Here is a 20,638-nt window from a genome sequence, read left to right as displayed (position 1 = left end):
AAGGAGCTCAGAGAGGGAGACAGGATATAGACACAGGAAATTACATAAGGAGAACTGCAGAAGCAGAAAAAGATTTCATGATTCCTGTGGGCCTGTTCACCATGACCAGGGCTAATCTCTCACTAAGGAGGCGTTTGATAAGAAAGATTGGGTTCAATTAGCAGCTGAGTGGGGGAAGCAAACCAAGCAAGATGCACGTGTACTACACACTGCCACTGTTATTCAAATTGACCATCTCCTAGCTCATTGTGGTAGGGAGCTGAGGAAACTGGTAGACAAATGGTTCTCAAGCAGGAGACTTTGTCCCTGTGGGACATTTGGCAATGTCTGGAGACATTTTTGGCTGTCACAATGAAGGAGGGTGAAGAGGTACTTCTGGCATCTAGCGGGTAGAGGTCAGGGATGCTGATAAACATCCTATGGTGTATAGGACAACCTCTCACAACAAAGAATTATCCAGCCCAAAATGTTAATGGTACTGAGCTTGAGAAACCCAGTGAGAGCCTGAGGGAAAGTCTGGAGTCTGGTCTGAGTGGTGGGAACTGGGTCACTTTGCTTCCTTGGATCATGGTTTACTTATCTATGACGTAAGAAGCTCTTAGGTTACATTGGGCTCTAACAATCCTTTGATTCAGTGAAGCTGACAAACTGGAGATTGAAGATGAGATGTGAATATCCTCAGAATTTTTTAAAGCAGAAGAAATATGGAGAGTTTTAAGAGATTTTCTAGGAAATAGTACTTAAGCCTCAGATGAATTTTGAAAAATTGGAACCAGTTTATCCTCATAAAATCTGTGAAAGAAACTGGAAGAGCCTTGTTCTCATGCTTTGTCGCTAAGGAAGGAATTCTTGTTGGGGCTCAAGGGACAGCACAGAGCAGAATCTTCTAGAATTACACAGAAACTAAGATGCCAGCCAGGCACATCTGAGGGCTGCTTTTCAAGTATTGTCTCAGCTGCCAAGTTCCTGAAAGGGGGAGCACAGCTCTCCCTAGTCTGGTCCATCTTCTACGTCCTCTGACTGAATTAGAGCCTCACCCTGTCTGCCACATGTCTTCTTCATATCAAAAGATACCTATTCTTCTAGACCTTAAGAATTTACAAGAAGTGAAAGAATGAGAAAACCACCTTTGCCTACTCAGGGAAGCTGGCCTAAAGATAGCTCGAATTGGGCAGCCCCGGTGGCGCAGTGGTTTGGTGCTGCCTGCAGCCCGGGGTGTGATCCTGATCTGGGATCGAGTCCCACGTCTGGCTCCCTGTGTGGAGCCTGCTTCTCCCTCTGCCTGTGTCTCTGCCATTCTCTCTCTCTCTCTCTCTCTCTCTCTCTGTCTCAATAAATAAAATCTTTAAAAAAAAAAAGATAGCTCGAATTGTTAGAGTTGTCTATAGATTGGTCATATTACATTTATTGGTACTTCCCAGAAAAAGCAATAGATTCCAGTAACATTTCCTTGCTACAAAATAGTAAAGGTTTTTTTTTTGTACTGTTAAAACTTTTTTCCAGTATTGAAAATCTCAATCATGCTTGTAAAACATGCTGTTTATAAAGAAAAAATTCTATATGAAGATAACTTTAATTAAAGACCTATTACTGGAAATACAAATCAAAATCACAAGGAGACACCACCTCCCACCAGTCAGAATGGCTAAAAACAGTTCAAGAAACAACAAATGTTGGTGAAGGTGTGGAGAAAGGGGAACTATTGGTGGGAATGCAAACTGGTTCAGCCACTCTGGAAAACAATACAGAGATTCTCCAAAAAGTTAAAAATATAGCAATTGCACTACTAGATATTTATCTAGAGACAAAAATAATGATTCAAAGGGACACATGCACAATATTTATGCAGCAGTGTCCACAATAGCCAAACTGTGGAAGGAGCCACGATGTCCTTTGATAGATGAATGGGTAAAGAAGATGTAAAGTCTAACTTATATACAATAACTTACATACAATGGAATATTACTCAGCCATCAAAAATGAAATCTTGCCATTTGCAACAAAGTGGATGGAACTGGAGGTTATTATGCTAAGTGAAATAGGTCAATTGGAGAAAGACAAATACCATATGATTTCACTGGTATGTGGACTTTAAGAAACAAAACAGATGAGCATAGGGGGAAAGAAGGAAAAAAATAAGATAAAAACAAGGAAAAAGAAAATAAGATAAAAACAGAGGGAGACAAACCACAAGAGACTCCTAACTATAGGAAATAAACTAAGGGTTGCTGGAGGAGAGAGGGGTGGGAGGATAAAGTAATTGGGTGATGCACATTAAGGAGAACATGTGATGCAATGAGCACCAGGGATCCCTGGGTGGCGCAGCGGTTTGGCGCCTGCTTTTGGCCCAGGGCGTGATCTGGGAGACCCTGGATCGAATCCCACGTCAGGCTCCCGGTGCATGGAGCCTGCTTCTCCCTCTGCCTGTGTCTCTGCCTCTCTCTCTCTCTCTCTGTAACTATCATAAAATAAAAAAAATTTAAAAAAAAGTTAAAAAAAAATGAGCACTGGGTGTTATATGCAACTAATGAATCACTAAACTCCACCCTGAAACTAATGATTACTATATGTTAACTGAATTGAATTAAAAAAATTTTACCACGTCATAACACGACAAATTTGAATTCCAGAATCTTTGAGCAACATTTTTATGAAAGTTTCAGAATTTATTTGTGTGGAGGAATGATTGGACCTTGACAAAGGGAGAGTGAGTCTGTGTGAGGTACATTCTTGCATGATAAGGCACAGGCACTCACTGTCAGCTGGAGAAATGTCAGCCATGTCTTGGGAATTTCAGCTGGGGTTCACAACAGAGCAATCTCCAAGATCATAAAAGCTTTCCAGAAGACCAAGTGTCAGGTTCAGACATCTGCCAAGTCTCAAGTGTACAAATGTCCTATTATATCTGTACCCAAAGATAGTGACCATCTTTCTGTAATTCTCCCTCCTTTGCCCAAATCTGGAAGGTCAGAAACAAAAACTAAAGGAGGAAGAAGTAGAATCTGGAAGAAAGAATAAAATCTTTTTTTTTAAGATGTTATTTATTCATTCATGAGAGAGAGAGAGAGAGAAAGAGAGAGAGAGAAAGGCAACAACACAGGTAGAGGGAGAAGCAGGCTCCATGTCAGGGAGCCCGAAGTGGGACTTGATCCCGGGTCTCTAGGGTCACACCTTGGGCTGAAGGCAGTGCTAAACCACTAAGCCATGGGGGCTGCCCTGGAAGAAAGAATAAAATCCAGCCTTCCCTCCTAGAGCCACTTTACATTTCCAGGGTGAAAGCATAAAAGAATTTGGGGAAGGAGAAGCTCTAAATAAAATAAGAGATTGGAGTTGTTATTACACTGGAAGGGATATTTTTAAAATTACTTTTTTTAAGAAGTCTAACTTACATACAATAAACCATCCATTTTAGGTGGACAGTTCAATGAGTTTTGACAAATGTGTGCCTGCATAACTACCATACAGCATTTCCACCATCTTCAAAAGTTCCTTGGGCTCCATCCTCCTCCAGCCTCAGGGACACTGATCTAACTTCTGCCTCTGTAGATTGACTTCATTTTTTTTTAAAGATTTTATTTATTTATTCATGAGAGACACAGAGAGAGAGGCAGGCAGAGACAGGCAGAGGGAGAAGCAGGCTCCATGCAGGGAGCCTGATGTGGGACTCAATCCCGGGACCATGGGATCGCGCCCTGAGCTGAAGGCAGATGCTCAACTGCTGAGCCACCCAGGCATCCCGATTAACTTTAATTTTATAGAAGAATGAAAAATATAGAATTTCATATAAATGGAATCATACAGCATGCGCTCTGGTATCTGACTTCTTACACTCAGTGCAAAATTTCTGAGATCTATTCATGTTGTGTGTATCAGCAGTTAGTTCCTTTCTATTCCTGAATAGTGTTCTATTGAATGGATATATATTTTTTAAAACAATTTTATTTATTTACTTGAGAGAGAGATCGAGAGAGCACAAGCAGGAGGAGAGGCAGAGGCCGAGGGAGAAAGAGAAGCAGATTTCCGTTGAGCAGGGAGCCTGATGTGGGGTTCAATCCCAGGACCCTGGGATCATGACCTGAGCCAAAGGCAGACACTTAACTGACTGAACCACCCAGGTGCTCCTGAATGGGTATATTATGGTTTATTTTCCATCCACCTATTGATGGACATCTGGGCTTCTTTTCTGGATTAATAAGCTATGAGTGTTCCTTTATAAGTCTCCATGAAGACATGTTTTCATTTCTTCTGGGTAATTACCTATAAGTAGAAATTGTTGGGCTATATGGTACATGGGTGTTTACTATTATAATAAATTGCCAAACGTTCATCCTTAGAGGTTATTCTCTTTCATGATATTGCCACAAACAATGTATGGGAATCACAGTTGTTCCACATCTTCCACAACTTTAGGTCATATCAAGCTTTTAAATTTTAGCTATTCTAGTCATTGTGTGGTGGTATTTCATTGCAGTTTAAATTTTCATTTTCCAGGGATCCCTGGGTGGCTCAGCGGTTTGGCGCCTGCCTTTGGCCCAGGGCGCGATCCTGGAGACCCGGGATCGAATCCCACATCGGGCTCCCGGTGCATGGAGCCTGCTTCTCCCTCTGCCAGTGTCTCTGCCTCTCTCTCTCTCTCTCTCTCTGTGTGACTATCATAAAAAAAAAAAAATCAAACAAACAAAAAAACAAATAAATTTTCATTTTCCAGATAACTAATGATGTTGAGCATCTTATTATGTGCTTATTGGCCACTTGCATATTTTCTTTTGTCAATGTCTCTTCAATATTTTATCCCATTTTTAAACATTGATTTACTAGTTTTCTAATTTCTATTGTGCTGCAGCTCAGTAATTAGAGTCTTCATATAGTCTGGGCACATAAGTTCTTTGTCAGATACAAGCTGCTAATATTTTCTTCCAGTCTGTGACTTGCCTTTTTGTTTTCTTAGTATTGCCTTTGGAAGAACAGATTTTTAAAATTTGGTAAAGTTCTATCAATTTTTTTCCTTTTATTGTTTATGGTTTTTTTTCAAGAGACATTCAAATTACTGAAATGAGATTGTTTCTGGTATTGAAAGTGCTCAGAGGCTTTTGATTACCTAGGAGTAACTGAAAAAGTTCCTGGGGATCTGTCTGAGATTCCACCCAAAGACAGAGAAAGAAAAGCTGCACCCCCTGCCCTGCCTCCAAGGGCCATTCCAGAAAAGGATTGAAAAATGTTAGTTCACCTTCCTATTTTCTGTAGTTTTTTTTTTTTTTTTTTAAACAACCGATTTGCTTCATGGTGATATAGTTTTAGGGAAAAGTCCAACTGACAAGAAGGTTAAAAATTACAGGTGGGGGATTTTTCCTTTATATTCTTCTTCCTTTCAATAAGTTCAGAGTCTGGGAGTCAAACAACCTACACTGGTTGACAAGCCTTCCTATAAGGAAGCTCTGAGTTTGGTTTTGTGTGTGTGTGTGTGTGTGTGTGTGTGTGTGTGTGTGTGTGTTTTACAAACATCTGTAAAGTCGTCATCCTGCAAGTTAGGCCTATTTTCTTCTAGTTTGTTCTCAGAGGAAAGGAACATATGAGCATCTCTTCTTCAAATTAAATAATTACATGCTCAGTTCCTAAAATATCTTGTCTGGATTTATTTTCTGATTCTTCTATTGTCTTGGTTGCTCTCTGTGAGGTCTCAGCATTCTCCCAATCCCCTTTTGGAGGCTACGCCCTGATCTGAGTGGCCAGTGTCCTAGTGAAGCCTCAGGGGCAACAAGGGTAATCCCTAGTGTCCACTCCTCCCCAAGTATCCCAGCATCGTGGTGACTGTCTAGACACAGAGTGACAAAGGTCAACCCATTTTATTTGGATTCCACCATAACCACCATTGTATCTGTATGCTAAAATGTGTTGAGGCTCTAAATTCACAGCCAAAGTATCCATCTCTGAACATTTTGGGGGAAAAACATACTTCAAGATCAAGAGATTCTAACTCAAAGTAGAATGAGTGAAATTAATGAAAATTCAACATAGTATGTCCATCTACAGTCAGCTAATCTACAACAGCTACTGAACAGCCAGGCGACAGGGACCTTTGGGCCTTTGCACTTGTTTCTAACACAAAGGATGTTCTTTCTCCAGATGGGCCTGTGGCATGTTCCCTGAGACCATTTGGGTCTGCTCTCAGAGGGTGCCTTGTCAGCGAGGGCTTTCCTGATCACCCTGACTGCAACTCTCTAATTCAGCTCAGCCTACTCAGACCCACTCCTGGAAATTCCCAATCCTGCTTTTAGGCTACTCTGTATGTCCCCAGGGCACTGAACAGACATGGTCTATACTTCTAGGTATCAATTTCCATACCATTTGTCTTCCCTAGTAGAATATAATTTGTGTATGTTATGTTCACTGCTTTATTCCTTCATTTTGGGAAGAGTTCCTTGATCAATAATCTTTGAATAAATCTATGTACGAGAGTAGAATTTTTTTTTGCGGTGAGGAAGAGTACTTGACTGTTAATTCGTATCTATTTTATGCAACACATATTAATGCTTACTAGATCTTATTTAATCTTCATGACAGTCATATGAGGGAGGACAGTTATCCTCAATTGTGGATGAGGAAATAGAGGCACAGTGCTGAGTCACAGCTGGTGTGTGGTAGCCTGCTCCAGGGTCTGCGCTCTCAAGCACTACCATGCTGCCTCCCTTAATTAATGGAATATATTTGGCAGAAACCCAGGACTGGGTAGATTTAGGCCAGGACCAACCATACAGTTCTTTCTAGGTAAGGTGAATGGAGCACAGACAATGGAGAAGAGGCAGTGAGTCCCATCCAAGTGTAGGAGAGTAGAAGGCAGAGATAGGGAAGAGGCAAAATAAGAATGAGATCAGAGATGTGGGGGGCCCGGGATACCTGAAGAGAGGTGCAGGCGCTGACAAGAGGCTGAAGGAACTGAGGCTTCACCTGGTGTCCCACAGAGATTCTTCACTCTAGCTTGGAATTCAGGAGCAAAGGGCCAATATTGGGCCAATAGTTTCAGCAAATGAAGGCTGGGGAAAGGAGAATGGGTATCGGGCTAAGAATATGAGAGGGCTTTGGAGATGAGGTGGGGAGACCATGAAGGAGGAGAAAAAGAAGAAAACCTAGATTCTGAAAAGTTATGATTCGTGTTCTCTTGCCTCTTCCTTAATCTTGGAATATCAAATCAATGTATTGATTAAAATTCCTTTAAGAAGTGAGTGGATAGGGGTGCCTGTGTGGCACAGCTGGCTGAATGTCTGACTCTTGGTTTTGGCTCCAGTCATGATCTAGGGGTCCTGGGATTGAGCCCCACATCAAGCTCCTCGCTCTATGCAGAGTTCTGCTTCAGATCCTCTCTCTCCCTCTGCTCACTTCCGTGTGTGCGCTTTCTCTCTCTAGAATGAATAAGTCTTTAAAAAAAGGAGTGGACAAATTGTGGTATGTTCATGTAATGGAATGCTGCTTAGCAATAAAAAAGAATGAACTTGGGGATCCCTGGGTGGCTCAGCGGTTTAGCACCTGCCTTCAGCCCAGGGCATGATTCTGGAATCGCAGGATCAAGTCCCATGTCAGGCTCCTTGCATGGAGCCTGCTTCTCCCTCTGCCTGTGTCTCCGCCTCTCTCTCTCTCTCTCTGTCTCTCATGAATAATTAAATACAATCTTTTTTTAAAAATAAAAAAAAAAAAGAATGAACTAGTGATACACCCCAAAACATTGGATGAATCTCAAAAAAATGTGGAATAAAAGAAGCTGCAATGGTCTGAATGTTTGTATACCAACCCCCCAAAGACATGGTCAGATCCTAATGCCCAAAGTGTTGGTACTAGGAAGGTGGGGCCTTTGGGAGGTGATTAGATTACGAGAGTGGAGCCCTCATGAGTGAGGTTAATGCCCTTATAAAAGAGGCCCAAGAGCGCTCTTTTGCCCCTTCCATGTGAGGACCCAGTGGGAAGTCTACAACCTGGAAGAGAGCTCTCACGGATGCTGGCACACTGATCTTGTACTTCCAGCCTCTAGAATTGTAGGAAATAAATTTCTGTTGTTTATATGCTACTCAGTCTGCGGTATTTTGCTATAACATCATGAACAGACTAAGACAGAAGCCAAACAAAAAGTATATTCTGTAGTATTGCACTTACATAAAATACTAAACAAGCAAATTAATCTATATAACAGAAAGCAGATCCATGGTTGCCTGGGGCTAGGGCTGTGGATGCAGGAAAGGGCAGGAGAGAGGGATTAGAAAGAGATGCTAGGAAGCTTTTGGAGGTTTTGGGTATATTCCTGTCTTGATTGTGGTAATGTTTCATAGGAGTATACTTATATCAAAGTTCATCGCAATATACACCAAAAAAATGAGAGTGATCAAATCTAGAAATCTGTTCTTGGGAGAGGTTTTTGCAAGGTCTTTAAGTCGAGAACTCTCATCTTTTCCTAAGATTGATAAATAATTTCTTTTTTTCCTTTTCCTTTTTTTTTTTTAAGTTGGGGATGAAGAATAGTATTTAAAAGTAGCTTTCTTTGCTCAGCATATCTTCCCTGTACAGAGTTGACTACACTTAACTCCTGTTTCCCTTTCCTGCATTAGGAAACCTGCCTGGCCCCAGATGTTTCTTAGGGCTTACAGTAGATTGAATTGTGGCCCCCAAAAGATAGGCCACCACCTAGAACCTCAAAACATGACCTTATTTGGAATAAGGGTCTTTGCGATATAATTAAGATGAGGGTCTTAAAATGAGATCATCCTAGATTAGGATCCACCTTAAATCCAATGATGAGTGTCCTTAGAAGACATGTAAAAGGAGAAAATACAGAGACATAGGAATGCCATGTGAAGACAGAGATTGGAATGATGCAGTGGTAAGTCAATAAATGCTAAGAATTATTAGCAGCCACCAGAAGATAGGAGAGACATGGAACAGATGCTTTCGCAAAACCTCCAGAAGGAACCAACCCTACCAAACACCTTGACTTTGCACTTCTGGCCTACAGAACTGTGAATAAAATGTCTGTTTTATGCTTGTAGTAATATGTTATGGCAGCCCTGGCAAATTAATCCAGCACCCCTAGGTGTTTTTACTCCTTAATTAATTCTACTCTCATATCTCATTTTTGCTGCTTGCTCCTCCATCTCTGAACTAATCCTGTTAAAATTTTCCTCTCTTGGTTTTGGCCACGTCTGCATAGATGGATGTTCACTAACTGCTCTAAACTTTACTTTACTCATTTGTAGAGTGGATGTACCCACTAACGCCTAGGGTTGTTTGGGAGGATTAAGTGGGTTAATATGCATACATGCTCTTAGAACAGTGCCTGGCATGTAGTGCTGTATGTATATTATCATTAAGTTTTGCCCCCAGTTCTGAAGGGGTGGCTTAGCTTGTAGCTTCATCATAATTTTAATTAACATTTTCTTCTATTTAAATTATTGCATTACACTTGCATCCAGAAGGGCCCTTTTATGGGTTCCTGGGACCAATTGTAAACTAGGTTTTCAGCAAATCCCTTCATGGTCTTCATCAACTAATTGAAAACTTCTGTGATGTTGAAGCTTGTCATGGTTTGGCTCAATGGACTGGGTGATGAGCAAATGAGCCCAAGGCCATTGCTTGGTCCACCATATAAATAAGTTTATTGCGCTTTTCCATGGCTACAGCCTGACTTTAGGCATCATTTTTGCAAATGTGGGCTATTGGTTATATAGGGACAGAGCAAAAGACTGTAAGATGTTTATAAAAATTCATTGGCATGGTTAGAAAAATAAAAGTACATTTATGTTGGTGTGTGGTTAGCAGAGTCCACTTCATAGCTCAAATTCATATGACATCTGACTTAAAGCCTTGCCTTTCTCAGAGAAGTACAAAGGAATCATATAGAATCATAAACATGGAGCATCCACATAGTTATAAATTTCCTCATCTACAAAGAATAAATGCATTTGAAGATAAAGAAAGTTGAACAGAATGACTTTGAACTTTTCATTTCATTTCAGGTTGTGGGCTGACCTGCGTAAGTGATTTTCACTCATAATTTACAATGCATTGAGGGACAGCTAAGCAGAACAAAACCAGAAACCTTGTCAAAGCCAAGAAAGTTTTGTAGCTTTCATTCCATCTACAAAATCCTTCAATGTCATTGACAATTAAACCTTCCGTTTCTCCTCTTTATTAAACCATGTGGATAGGCATCCCTTTCATATCCTTAAAAAGAAAGTAAAAGATTTTTAAAATATGTAATTTAGGTCTTGAAGTTAGTAATTTCTAGAACCATCTGGGAAGCCTCAAGGGATCTGACCATTCATCCATATATTATCCAAATGGCTTCTGTTGTGATTTTACCCAGTCCCATTAACCATACTATCATATGATCTCTTAACTTGAGAATCTAGTATTATGTGTTTATCACTTCTGAAAAAATATCAGCAGCCCATTAGATATGTTTCCTTCAGTACAGTGCTTTGTATGTTGGCAAATCAGGGGCTTGATGATGAGTTCACTGTGGGACGTTGAATTAAGTCAGTTAATTGGGGCTCCAGCTCTTTCGAAGGGTTGGGTGAAGCTCTGCTTATGGGTAATTGAAACTTCAGGTTGCCAAGAGGTAGGTGACTAAGAAGTAGCTGTTGCGGATCAAGGGAAACATTTTTTTTTTTTCCAAGGGAAACATCTTAATTGGATGATGGGCATTCTCAAAGGGCATATAGCAATTTTCTGAATTGCATAATCTAATAGTTTGAAATTTAGAATGTAGTGTGATGTCATGTCTCCAACTTTTAAAAGGACATGCATCTCCCTCTGTAATTATTTTGTGTTTTATTTTTCATAACAGCTTAGACTAATGCCAAGGGATATATGATGGTCAGGGATGTGTGGAACAGCTTTGCCAGAGTTTCAGTCCTATGTAGTGGCATCTTCTTGACAAAATTCCTGGCAAAGTCTTCTATGTTTCCAAATCCTCCTTGTTGTCCTTGTTCTCAGTTCATTTCCAACAAGTTTACCTGTGTTTAAATGAACTCAGTTCAAATAAAGTCCTGCCCAGATTATAACTTGTGAATCGCTCTCTCCCTTATTGAGTCTTAACAAAATATGTGATGAAAGAAATAGTAAACTCACCAAGAATGTCAAATGCATTCTGCAGGTCATTACACTCAGAGTTTATAGAGAATAAGAATTTTGTCTACTGATACTATGAAGAGGTAGAGAATTTGAGATCTACTCAGCAGATTGATCTGCGATCAGTTTCTAAATTTTTGTGTATGGCATAGTAGAAAGAACCCTGGACAAGGAGCTAAGACACCTGAATCCTGGCCCTGGTTCTGCAACTGTCTTGCCAGTAACTCTGGGCATATCATTTAATTTTGCAGGGTGTCATTGCATTTCCCATCTGAAAAATGAGGGTGTCTGGTTAGATTACCTAGAAAATCTCTAAAATTCCATGATTCTTTTCTTTTTTATTTTTAAAGATTTTATTTATTTATTCATGAGAGACACACAGAGAGAGAGACGCAGAGACACAGGCAGAGAGAGAAACAGGCTCCATGCAGGGAGCCTGATGTGGGACTCGATCCTGGGACTCCAGGACCACACTCTGGGCTGAAGGCAGGCACTAAACTGCTCAGCCATCTAGGGATCCCCCCATGATTCTTTTCTGAAAATGAAACTTTCTGAGTAAAAGTTTGAGGTTAGCTTTGTTTTTTCCCCTGGTTTGTGTCTTTATCCCACTAGAAAGGGAATCATGCTGCTCTTTTTTGACATCTAAAATGCTTCTTAATAAGTTTTAGTCATTCATTCATTTACGTTGGGAAACATCTTTTTCCCAACAGATTCCTTTCCTCACACTCTTCTGCTCAGGGAGCAGTGTGGTAGAAGAGAAAAGACTTGGCTTCATTGCTTACAGGTTGGACGACTTTAGGAAATTGATTAAACTCTCTGATTCTCAGTTTCTGTAACAATAAAATGGGAATAATAATTCCTACCAGCACTCCTCCAAGTGGTTTTGAACAGGAGATGGAATCAAGCATGAGATGAGCTCTCATGCAGCATTTACCATACATGAATTTGCTCACCCTGCTTGCCACCGTCCTTCCCCATCAGATGGTCCTGTTCTTTCTCACCTTTGATAGAGAGTGCAAAGGGGTCTCCTGGCACCAAGCTGCCCCACAGTGTCTGGTGCTTAAAAGATGCTGAACATGCAAAAACATTAAATGAATTAATGGATTGAATAAGTCTTAAAAAAAAATGCCTTAAGTAAACTTGTGGGATGCCCTTACAGGGAAGGATCCTGTTGAACCCAGAAGATACTGAGGCTTAAAAAACCCCCATGAAATTAACCATTTTATTTTATTTTATTTTATTTTATTTTATTTTTATTTTTTGAAATTAACCATTTTAAAGTGAACATTCAGCTGTACATAGTATATTCACAATGTTATACAAACACTACCTCTCTTTAGTTCCAAAATAAAGCCTGCACCCATGAAGCAGTTTCTCCCTATTCACTGCTGCTCAGTCCTGGGCGATCACCAATCTGCATTTTGTCTCTATGGATTTATCTATTCTGGATATTTCATATAAATGGAATTATATATTATGTGACCTTTTATGCCTGGCTCTTAACACTGAGCACGAAGTTCTTTTTTTTTAAAGATTTTATTTTTTCATGAGGGACACACAGAGAGAAGCAGAGACCTAGGCAGAAGGAGAAGCAGGCTCCGTGAAGGGAGCTTGACGCAGGACTCGATCCCGGGACCCCGGGATCACCACCTGAGCTGAAGGCAGACCCTCAACCACTGAGCCACCCAGGGCCCAAGCACAAAGTTCTTGGGGTTCATCTATGTTGTAGTATGTATTGGTAGTGTGTTCCTTTCTATGGCTGAATACTATTCCATTGCATGTATGTACCACAATTATTTATCCATTAATCTGTTGATGAACATTTAAGTGGTTTCCACCTTTTTATCATGAATAATGCTGCTCTGAATATGAGTATACAGGTAACTATTTGAATATTTTCAATCCTGCTCAGTCCTTTTTGCAATCCTGTTTTCAATCCTGGTATATACAGAGGAGTGGAATTGCTGGATCATTTGATAATTCTATGTTTGACCTTTTTTAAAAAAAAAAGATTTTATTTATTTATTCATGAGAGACACAGAGAGAAAGAGACACAGGTACCACAGGCAGAGGAAGGAACAGGCTCCATGGAGGGAGCCCGACGTGGGACTCGATCCCAGGTCTCCAGGATCACACCCTGGGCTGAAGGCGACCGCTAAACTGCTGAGCCACCTGGGCTGCCCTATGTTTGACCTTTTGAAGTGGTGTTTTCCACATAAGCTGAACCACCAGCAATGTATGAGAGTTCTAGTTTTGCCTCATCCTTTTTAACACTTTTTCTTTTTTTTTAAATAGCTATCCTAGTGGTTGTAGAGTGGTACCTTACTGTGTTTTGATTTGCATTTCCCTAATGACTAATGATATTGAGTATCTATCGTTTCATGGGCTTATTGGCCAATTGTATATCATTTTTAGAGAAATGCCTATTCAAGACTTCTGTCCATATTCAAAGTGGATTGTTTTTTTGTTGAGTCATAAGAGTTCTTTATATATTCTGGATATTAGACCCCTATTGGATATATGGTTTGCAAATATTTACTCCAACTCTGTAGGTTACCTTTTCACTTTCTTGATAATGTCCTTTGATGCACAAAAGGTCTTAATTTTGATGAAGTCCAATTTATCTATTTTTCCTCTTGTCATTCATGCTTTTGGTGTCCTGAAGCTTTTGTTTTGTTTTGTTTTTGAGATTTTATTTATTTATTCATGAGAGACACAGGCAGAGGGAGAAGCAGGCTCCATTCAGGGAGCCCGACGTGGGACTCGATCCCGGGTCTCCAGGATCACATTCTGGGCCGAAGGCGGCACTAAACGCTTGAGCACCCCCACCCCCACCCCATCCCTGGGCTGCCCTGAAGCTTTTTTTTTTTTTTAAATAAGAGAATCATGATGCTTTAGAGGAAAACTAGACCTTTTCTAGAAGGTCTGTTCTTTAAAGTCAAGAGCCATGGCAGTCCAGATACAACAGCTCTTTTGGAATCATTAGAAGAGGAGAATAAGAAGCCGCTTCATACGCTATTTGGAAGGGCCACCAGAGGAGTCTTCCTTTAATAGGAGTTAAATACCAGTGACAGAATCATAACATTTTAAAAACTGACATAGATTAGAAAGGACAGTACCTTTTGATTATGATTTTTATGATCAAAGTCAGAAGGGCTTCACAGAGCATTTGTGGAAAATAAGTATATGTCAACATTTTTCTGTTTCTTTGCTAGTTAATTTTGATAGTTACTCTGCTCCCCTATGTAAATAACGAGACTGCTCCAAACTGTAATGACTGTACTTTTCTCAAAGTTTGTATGACTATAATTCATGCAATGCCACAAATCAGCCAAATAACTCTTAACTTTATTTTTACTTCAGTGTATCATTTAGAAATCATATACAGAAAAAAAGCCACAGTTTATTTTCTTGTTCTTGGTTATTATCATAGGGTATTGAAAGGTTAAGCTGGCATAGTAGCTTTAAAAGCAGAATTTAGTTAAGATCAAGAGAGGAAAAAAAAGCCATGGCTATCCCGTCTTCTTCTTCCAAACATACTGAATTAACTTCTGCCTTGTGTGTATACGTATGATCAGATAAAGTGAGTATCTAAAAAATGAATGTGAACCATTTATATTTGGGGACAAAAATAAGTCTCTTTCTCTGGGTTCTGAAGACATACCAATCAAATCAAATGTTTTCTCTGTGGAGGCAGTGAATGCTTCTCATCAGACACTTTATTCTTTTTTTTTTCAGACACTTTATTCAACAAAATAAGCATGTCATAAAAGCAGCTTCCTTGGACTTTGTTCTTTGATTGAAAAACTGCTATCTACCTAAATAAATAGTACACTTATTGACCCCAGAAGAGTGAAGATGACTAGTGCAACACCAATGTTTGTGACTTTAAACATATGCATTATTATGTGTGAGGCATACAAACTTTTCCTTGAAATTGGTCTGCCGACAGTGATTAAACTTTTCAGCTTGGACTCCTTTCATGCTGCTGGGCTATAAAGATGAGAACTTGGCCCTTCCTATCTGGCTGTCTCCCTCGGGCTCTCGGTCTGGTCTCCCCGACTTCAGAATGAAACATAATATCTTAAGCTAACAGAGCCCAAAGAGGCTGATCATTGGCTCCCATTGTCCCCTGATACTGCAGCCCCGCCCCTTTGGCTTGTGCTGACAAGCTGTTTATATTTTTGTAAGGGCCACCCTTTAACTCAGCAGCCTGATGACTATAATGGGCCCAATTGTCTGTGGGCTGCAGAGAGCTGAGTCCCCACATCCGAGGAGGCTGGGGCCAGTCTCTGATGCACCAGAGTGGCCGTTATGGAACACGGGTAAGGACGATTCTGAGGACGTGGTGATGCTTTTTGCGGGCTAGCTGGTTAGTCCTGGGCACCAGTTAGGAGAAACAAGTTGTGATTGAATTGCTAGCTTTTTCTCGGTTTTAAATTGTGTTGCCTGCTAGCAACGGGAGGAGAGATCGCTTCTCTGGGATGTGCTGACAAAGCTCATAGTGATCCTGGCCAACCCAGGCAAGAGATGGGCAGGGAAGCAAAATCTAGGGGAGGCACGCAAGTGGGTTTGATGCCAAAGCAACATGGGAGAGGCAGAGCACACGGCTGCTTCAGGGATGTTGTGAGGCTCAGAGGCTGTTTTGTTTTCGGACTTAAGTGTTCACAGTCAGGAGTTTGGCTCTGCCTCTGTGGGGTTTCTGTAAGCCGCTGTTAACCGATGTAACCCTGTTTGAAGGGCTCTGGTATCTGCTGGTATTTCCAAAGGGCAAGCCATAGGAGTCTTGTATGTCATAAATAGTTCTATTCAGAAATGTGGGACCGGTTTGGAGCTGGACGGCTGTAAAGTTTTACTGCCCATAAAAGTGCTCAAAGGGTACTCTGGCCGGCTGCAGTGGGGCTCAGGAATGAAGGAAGGGCCCCAGGCGATGAGGGCATTTGTCCTTGACTAACCGAGGAGGAAGTCAGTGGAGCCAGAGGACACCATGTGATTGGGGGTGAAACCTGAAATGGGCTTGGCCTGCCCACCTGAGGTTCTTTCTGGTTTCTGCCTTGTAAGTAAGCGAGTGAGGGTGGAAGAGGGCTCGGGCACCAGTCCCCGCTGCCTGATTGCAGCGTCCCCGCTGCCCTATTTGGTGCTAAGACCCCCCTTCGTGGTGCAGAGGGGCGCTGCAGGCTAGGGCGGGGGCGCGCTGTGTTTGGGGCCATAAAGGGGGGGCGATGGCACAGCTAGAGCCCCAGGAATGAATTGCTTTGGGACTGACTGCCTCCAGCTAAACGGAAAAGCACCGCCGGCAGCTTTGATCAGAGACTTTTGTGCCCTCCTTCCTGATGCGCCACCGCTAGGTGTGAAGTCAGTGAACTCCCCGTCTGGGGTTCGGGTTCCAGGGAGGAGAACCCGAGAAAGAGAAGAGGTGGAGTTTAACTTTTACAGAAACTCAAAGTGACCCGTGAGACTTTAAGACATCTGATGCTTTATGTTTCTCGCCGCCTGTCCTAACCCCCAGAATTTGTATTTATTATCTGGATGTACCACGTTTAAAGCCAACCTATTTGGGGGCTCCTGGAGGAATTAAGTCAGATGCAGAAGTTGTTCTTAGTGAATTTGATCCAGAGCAACCTGAGTGTTTCGGCTCAGTGTACGAATATAGCAGGTGGTCTCTAAGTGAAGCTGTGGTCTCCTGCAGGGCCTGAGGTCCCGGGAGGGGGGCACAAGTGGCCACGGTCTTGTGCAGGGACAGAACTTCTGACTCTGCTGGTGTTGTGGCAGGTGGTGCGGAGGCTCAGCAGGGACAGGATGGGGTGCCCCAGCCAGCCTCCCACCTCAGGTCTCACACACCCTAACCCTGGCCTCCTTCGGATCTGTGTATCCTCCATTCCCACTGGACAAGCACCCCCAGATGGCAAGACGGCACAATGACAGAGGACAAAGAGGAGAGGGCTGGTGAGAGAGGAGATGGCGTGAATTCCAGGAGACCCCACAAGGCACAAAGACAGCGCTTGTCCAGCTTCTTCTTCTTCTTCTTCTTTTTTTTTTTTTTTTGTCTTTTTGTGGGGTTGGGGAAGTATGGTTTATGCTGCTTAAGTTAGAATCTTTTATTTTTAAATTTTTATATATTTATTCATGAGAGATGCACATAGAGACGCAGAGACACAGGCAGAGGGAGAAGCAGGCTCCTTGCAGAGAGCCCGACATGGGACTCGATCCCTGGTCTCCATGATCACGCCCTGAGCCAAAGGCAGATGCTCAACCAGTGAGCCACCCAGGTGTCCCAAGTTGGAATCTTTTTTTTTTTTAATTTATTTCATTTTATTTATTTATGATAGTCACAGAGAGAGAGAGAGAGAGAGAGAGAGAGAGAGAGAGAGGCAGAGACATAGGCAGAGGGAGAAACAGGCTCCATGCACCGGGAACCCGGCGTGGGATTCGATCCCGGGTCTCCAGGATCACGCCCTGAGCCAAAGACAGGCGCTAAACCGCTGCGCCACCGAGGGATCCCCTAAGTTGGAATCTTTTAATTTAAATTTTATTTATTTATTTGAAAGACAGAGAATGAGAGAGAAAGCATGAACGGGGGGAGGGAGAGGGAGAAACAGACTCCCCGCTGAGCAGGGTGACGTGGGGCTCGATCCCAGGACCCTGGGATCTTGACTGGAGCCAAAGGCAGACATTTAACCGACTGAGCCACCCAGGTACCTCTTGTCCAGCTGCTTTTATCAGAATGGTGGGCATGCCAGGTTCTTAGAATTTCAGATACAGAATTTATATGACCTAATGCTAACATAAGAGATTTACAATAACAAGGTTCTTCTAGAGCTTTAAAGTACCGAGGGCTGTTCTCATGGGCCCACGGAGTCAAACAAACAAGCATGTATGGCTGAAATACATGGTAAGTGTCAATGATAATAACAACAACAATTTATTGAGCACTTACTATGTGCCAGGACTTTATCTCACTGGGTCCTCACTAACTCCATAAAGTAAGGACAGTTATTGTCCTCACTTTACAGAGAGGGGACCTTGGGCAGAGAGGTTAAGTAACGTGCCCAAAGTCACACGGCCCGTAAGCGACCCACATGTACGGGAAGATGTATAGTACATAACCATGTGTTATGAACTGAGATTTCCTGTGGACTACAGCTGGCATTTATACTTACGGTTTTTCAAGAATGCACGTAGTCACTTCCACCAAAGTGTGGCCTCCTGCAGAAGCTAATTGGCAACTGGAAAGGAAAGCCAAGAACAACTTCCTTTAAATGGGTGAGAGTGCCGGAGCCTAACAGTGTCGCCCCACCAAGCTAAAGGCCAGGAAGGGCCAGCTTCAGGGAGGCGTTTGGGGGAGGGCAGGCCCTGCCACACAGGTGGGCCCATGCTACATGTGTGGCGCCCCAGGAGGGGCAACACACAGAAGTAGACACTCAGGAACACAGAGGTTGAAAGGAAAACCTCTGATTCAAACAAACCTGGTTCAAGCCTCACCTTTGCCGGATACTTGTATAATTTCGGGCCAGGTGCCTCTTCATCCTCAGACTCTGTTTCCACAGCTGGGTGGTGAGGGCAGCCATGTCTGTGTCCCTGGACCATGGGAGGGATGAACTGTAATGGGTAGATGTTCTCACAGTGCTCAGCATACGGCAGATAGTCGATATTCTGCCGGGCACCTGGGGGGCTCAGTTGTTGAGCGCCTGCCTTCAGCTCAGAGGGTGATCCCAGAGTCCTGGGATCGAGTCCCACATCAGGCCCCCACAGGGAGCCAGCTTCTCCCTCTGCCTGTGTCTCTGCCTCTCTCTGTGTGTCTCTCATGAATAAATAAAATCTTTAAAAAGTATATTAATTCTGCTTCCAGTACTCAAAGGCAGTCCCAAGTTTGTGGTTTGCCTCTTAGAAAAGGGGTGGTGAGAGGGCGCAGCGTGGCAGACAGAGCAGGAGGCCGGTGGTCTGGTCTCTGCTCCTCCACCAGCCATTGTGGGGGCTCCAGATAAGTACACCTGCTTTGCACCACGGTTTCCACATCTGTCCCTGAAGTGACGTTTCCAGGGTCCATTCTAGCTTCTGATCTAGGACTCACTATCTGATAGAAATCTCCCTCACAGGGACCTGTCAGCATGACTCAGTCACGGTCTGAAATCACCCCGGTGCTCATGTTGGTCATGCTTAACCATATGGAAGGATCATCTGAGAATTAAGAGAGGGGCTTGAAATACTCTCTTGGAATCTGCTAGTTTGAGTTTGAAACTCTAAGGTTTGAAAACTAAGCTTCTTTAATTAAAAAAAATTTTTTTTAAATTTATTTGAGAGAGAGAGAGAGAGAGAGAGAGAGGTGGAGGGAGAGGCAGACTCCTTGCTAAGCAGGGAGCCCAGCATGGGGCTCTGTCCCAGGACCCTGGGATCAGGACCTGAGCCAAAGGCAAATGTGTAACCAATGGAGCCACCCAGGTACCCCTGAAAAATATGCTGCTTCTTTTCTTGGGAGGTAACACATTCAAGTCTGTTATTTTATATAATAAGAAGGATCCTTTGGATGTTTGAAGATAATTAGAAAATGAGTTAAATAGACAGTTTCCTGGAGGCAAAAATTGGGGGAAGCTAGAAAAAAAAAAGCAGCTCTCAGTAGCTGGGGATCCACTGCTCTATGTGTGGTCATGGGTGCTAGGCTCATATGTTCTTATTTATTCCCTCTGCCCACCTTCTGGCTGTTTTAAGACCCATGCTCCAACTTTATAACAGCGACAGCTCCTGTTGTGCCAGACACGCACAGAAGAGGTGCTAGGGGCTCAGAGACCTGCAGGGTTGGGAACTCAGATGGTGTCATGTTCATGCCTTTCTCTCCTGCTGCTCTCTTCCTCTTCTTCCCTTCTTCACTGAAACATTTACTGATCACTAGCCACCATGTGGTAGTCTTTGGGGATTTAAAGCTACAAACCATGGTGCTGGCCCTAGAGGAATTCACAATCTGTTGAAGAATTCCACCAGGACAGTGTTATGACAGACATATGCACAAGGTGCTGTGGGAGGGAGCACCCTTACCAGACTGGGGACATCAGGGAAGGCCTTTGTGGAGGAACGGATGATACTAGAAGTGAGGGAGTATAGAAGGTTGAGGAGGAGTGGGTCAAATGGAGATGGAGGGAAGGGTGACTAACACTAGACGTTTCTGATTCAGTTGGCTAGTGATGGGTCTTGTGGACATCAGCGTACCAGGATTTGAAGCCACTGAGTCAAGGGGATCAGCCAATCCAAAGGTCCAGAGGCAGGAGGCAATATTCAGGAAATAACCAGTTGTTTGAAACAAACAGCATGTGAGTGAATGAGTGATCCCGGATGAGGTGGAACTGACAAAAAAGTGGAGCCAAAGAAAATTATCTTACAAAAACGAAGCAAATGGGGCAAGATCTCGACAGTTGTTTAATCTGAGTGCTGAATATTTAGGGATCCATTGTACTATTATGTCTACTTCGGTGTTTATTACAAATTTTCATAGTAAGTTTTGTGAAAAGTAGAATATCCCATAGACGCACCAAGA

The 20,638-nt window shown here is 42.6% G+C and overlaps 1 protein-coding gene across 5 annotated transcripts in view; it reads left to right on the top strand.

Annotated features, from left to right (window-relative positions):
• The window catches only part of TRIM2 (tripartite motif containing 2), a 177,856-nt gene that overhangs the window by 41,157 nt on the left and 116,061 nt on the right, over positions 1 to 20,638 (top strand). For 2 of the 5 annotated variants that reach the window (XR_005985182.1, XM_041738031.1), the window contains exon 1: positions 15,311 to 15,437. The exons of 2 other annotated variants lie outside the window; for them this stretch is intronic. Coding sequence is in view for 2 of the 3 variants with exons in the window: in XM_041738031.1 (XP_041593965.1) it covers positions 15,408 to 15,437 (30 nt within the window). In the remaining variant the exon portion in view is untranslated. Of the gene's footprint in view, positions 1 to 15,310; positions 15,438 to 20,638 lie in introns of those variants that run through there. One more of the 5 variants, XM_041738033.1, reaches the window with a different exon arrangement.

The sequence above is a fragment of the Vulpes lagopus genome, chromosome 23 (assembly GCF_018345385.1).
Source record: "Vulpes lagopus strain Blue_001 chromosome 23, ASM1834538v1, whole genome shotgun sequence".
NCBI classification, from domain to species: domain Eukaryota; kingdom Metazoa; phylum Chordata; class Mammalia; order Carnivora; family Canidae; genus Vulpes; species Vulpes lagopus.
Note: the sequence above shows the minus strand (reverse complement) of the source record. Positions and strands in the feature narration are given on the sequence as shown.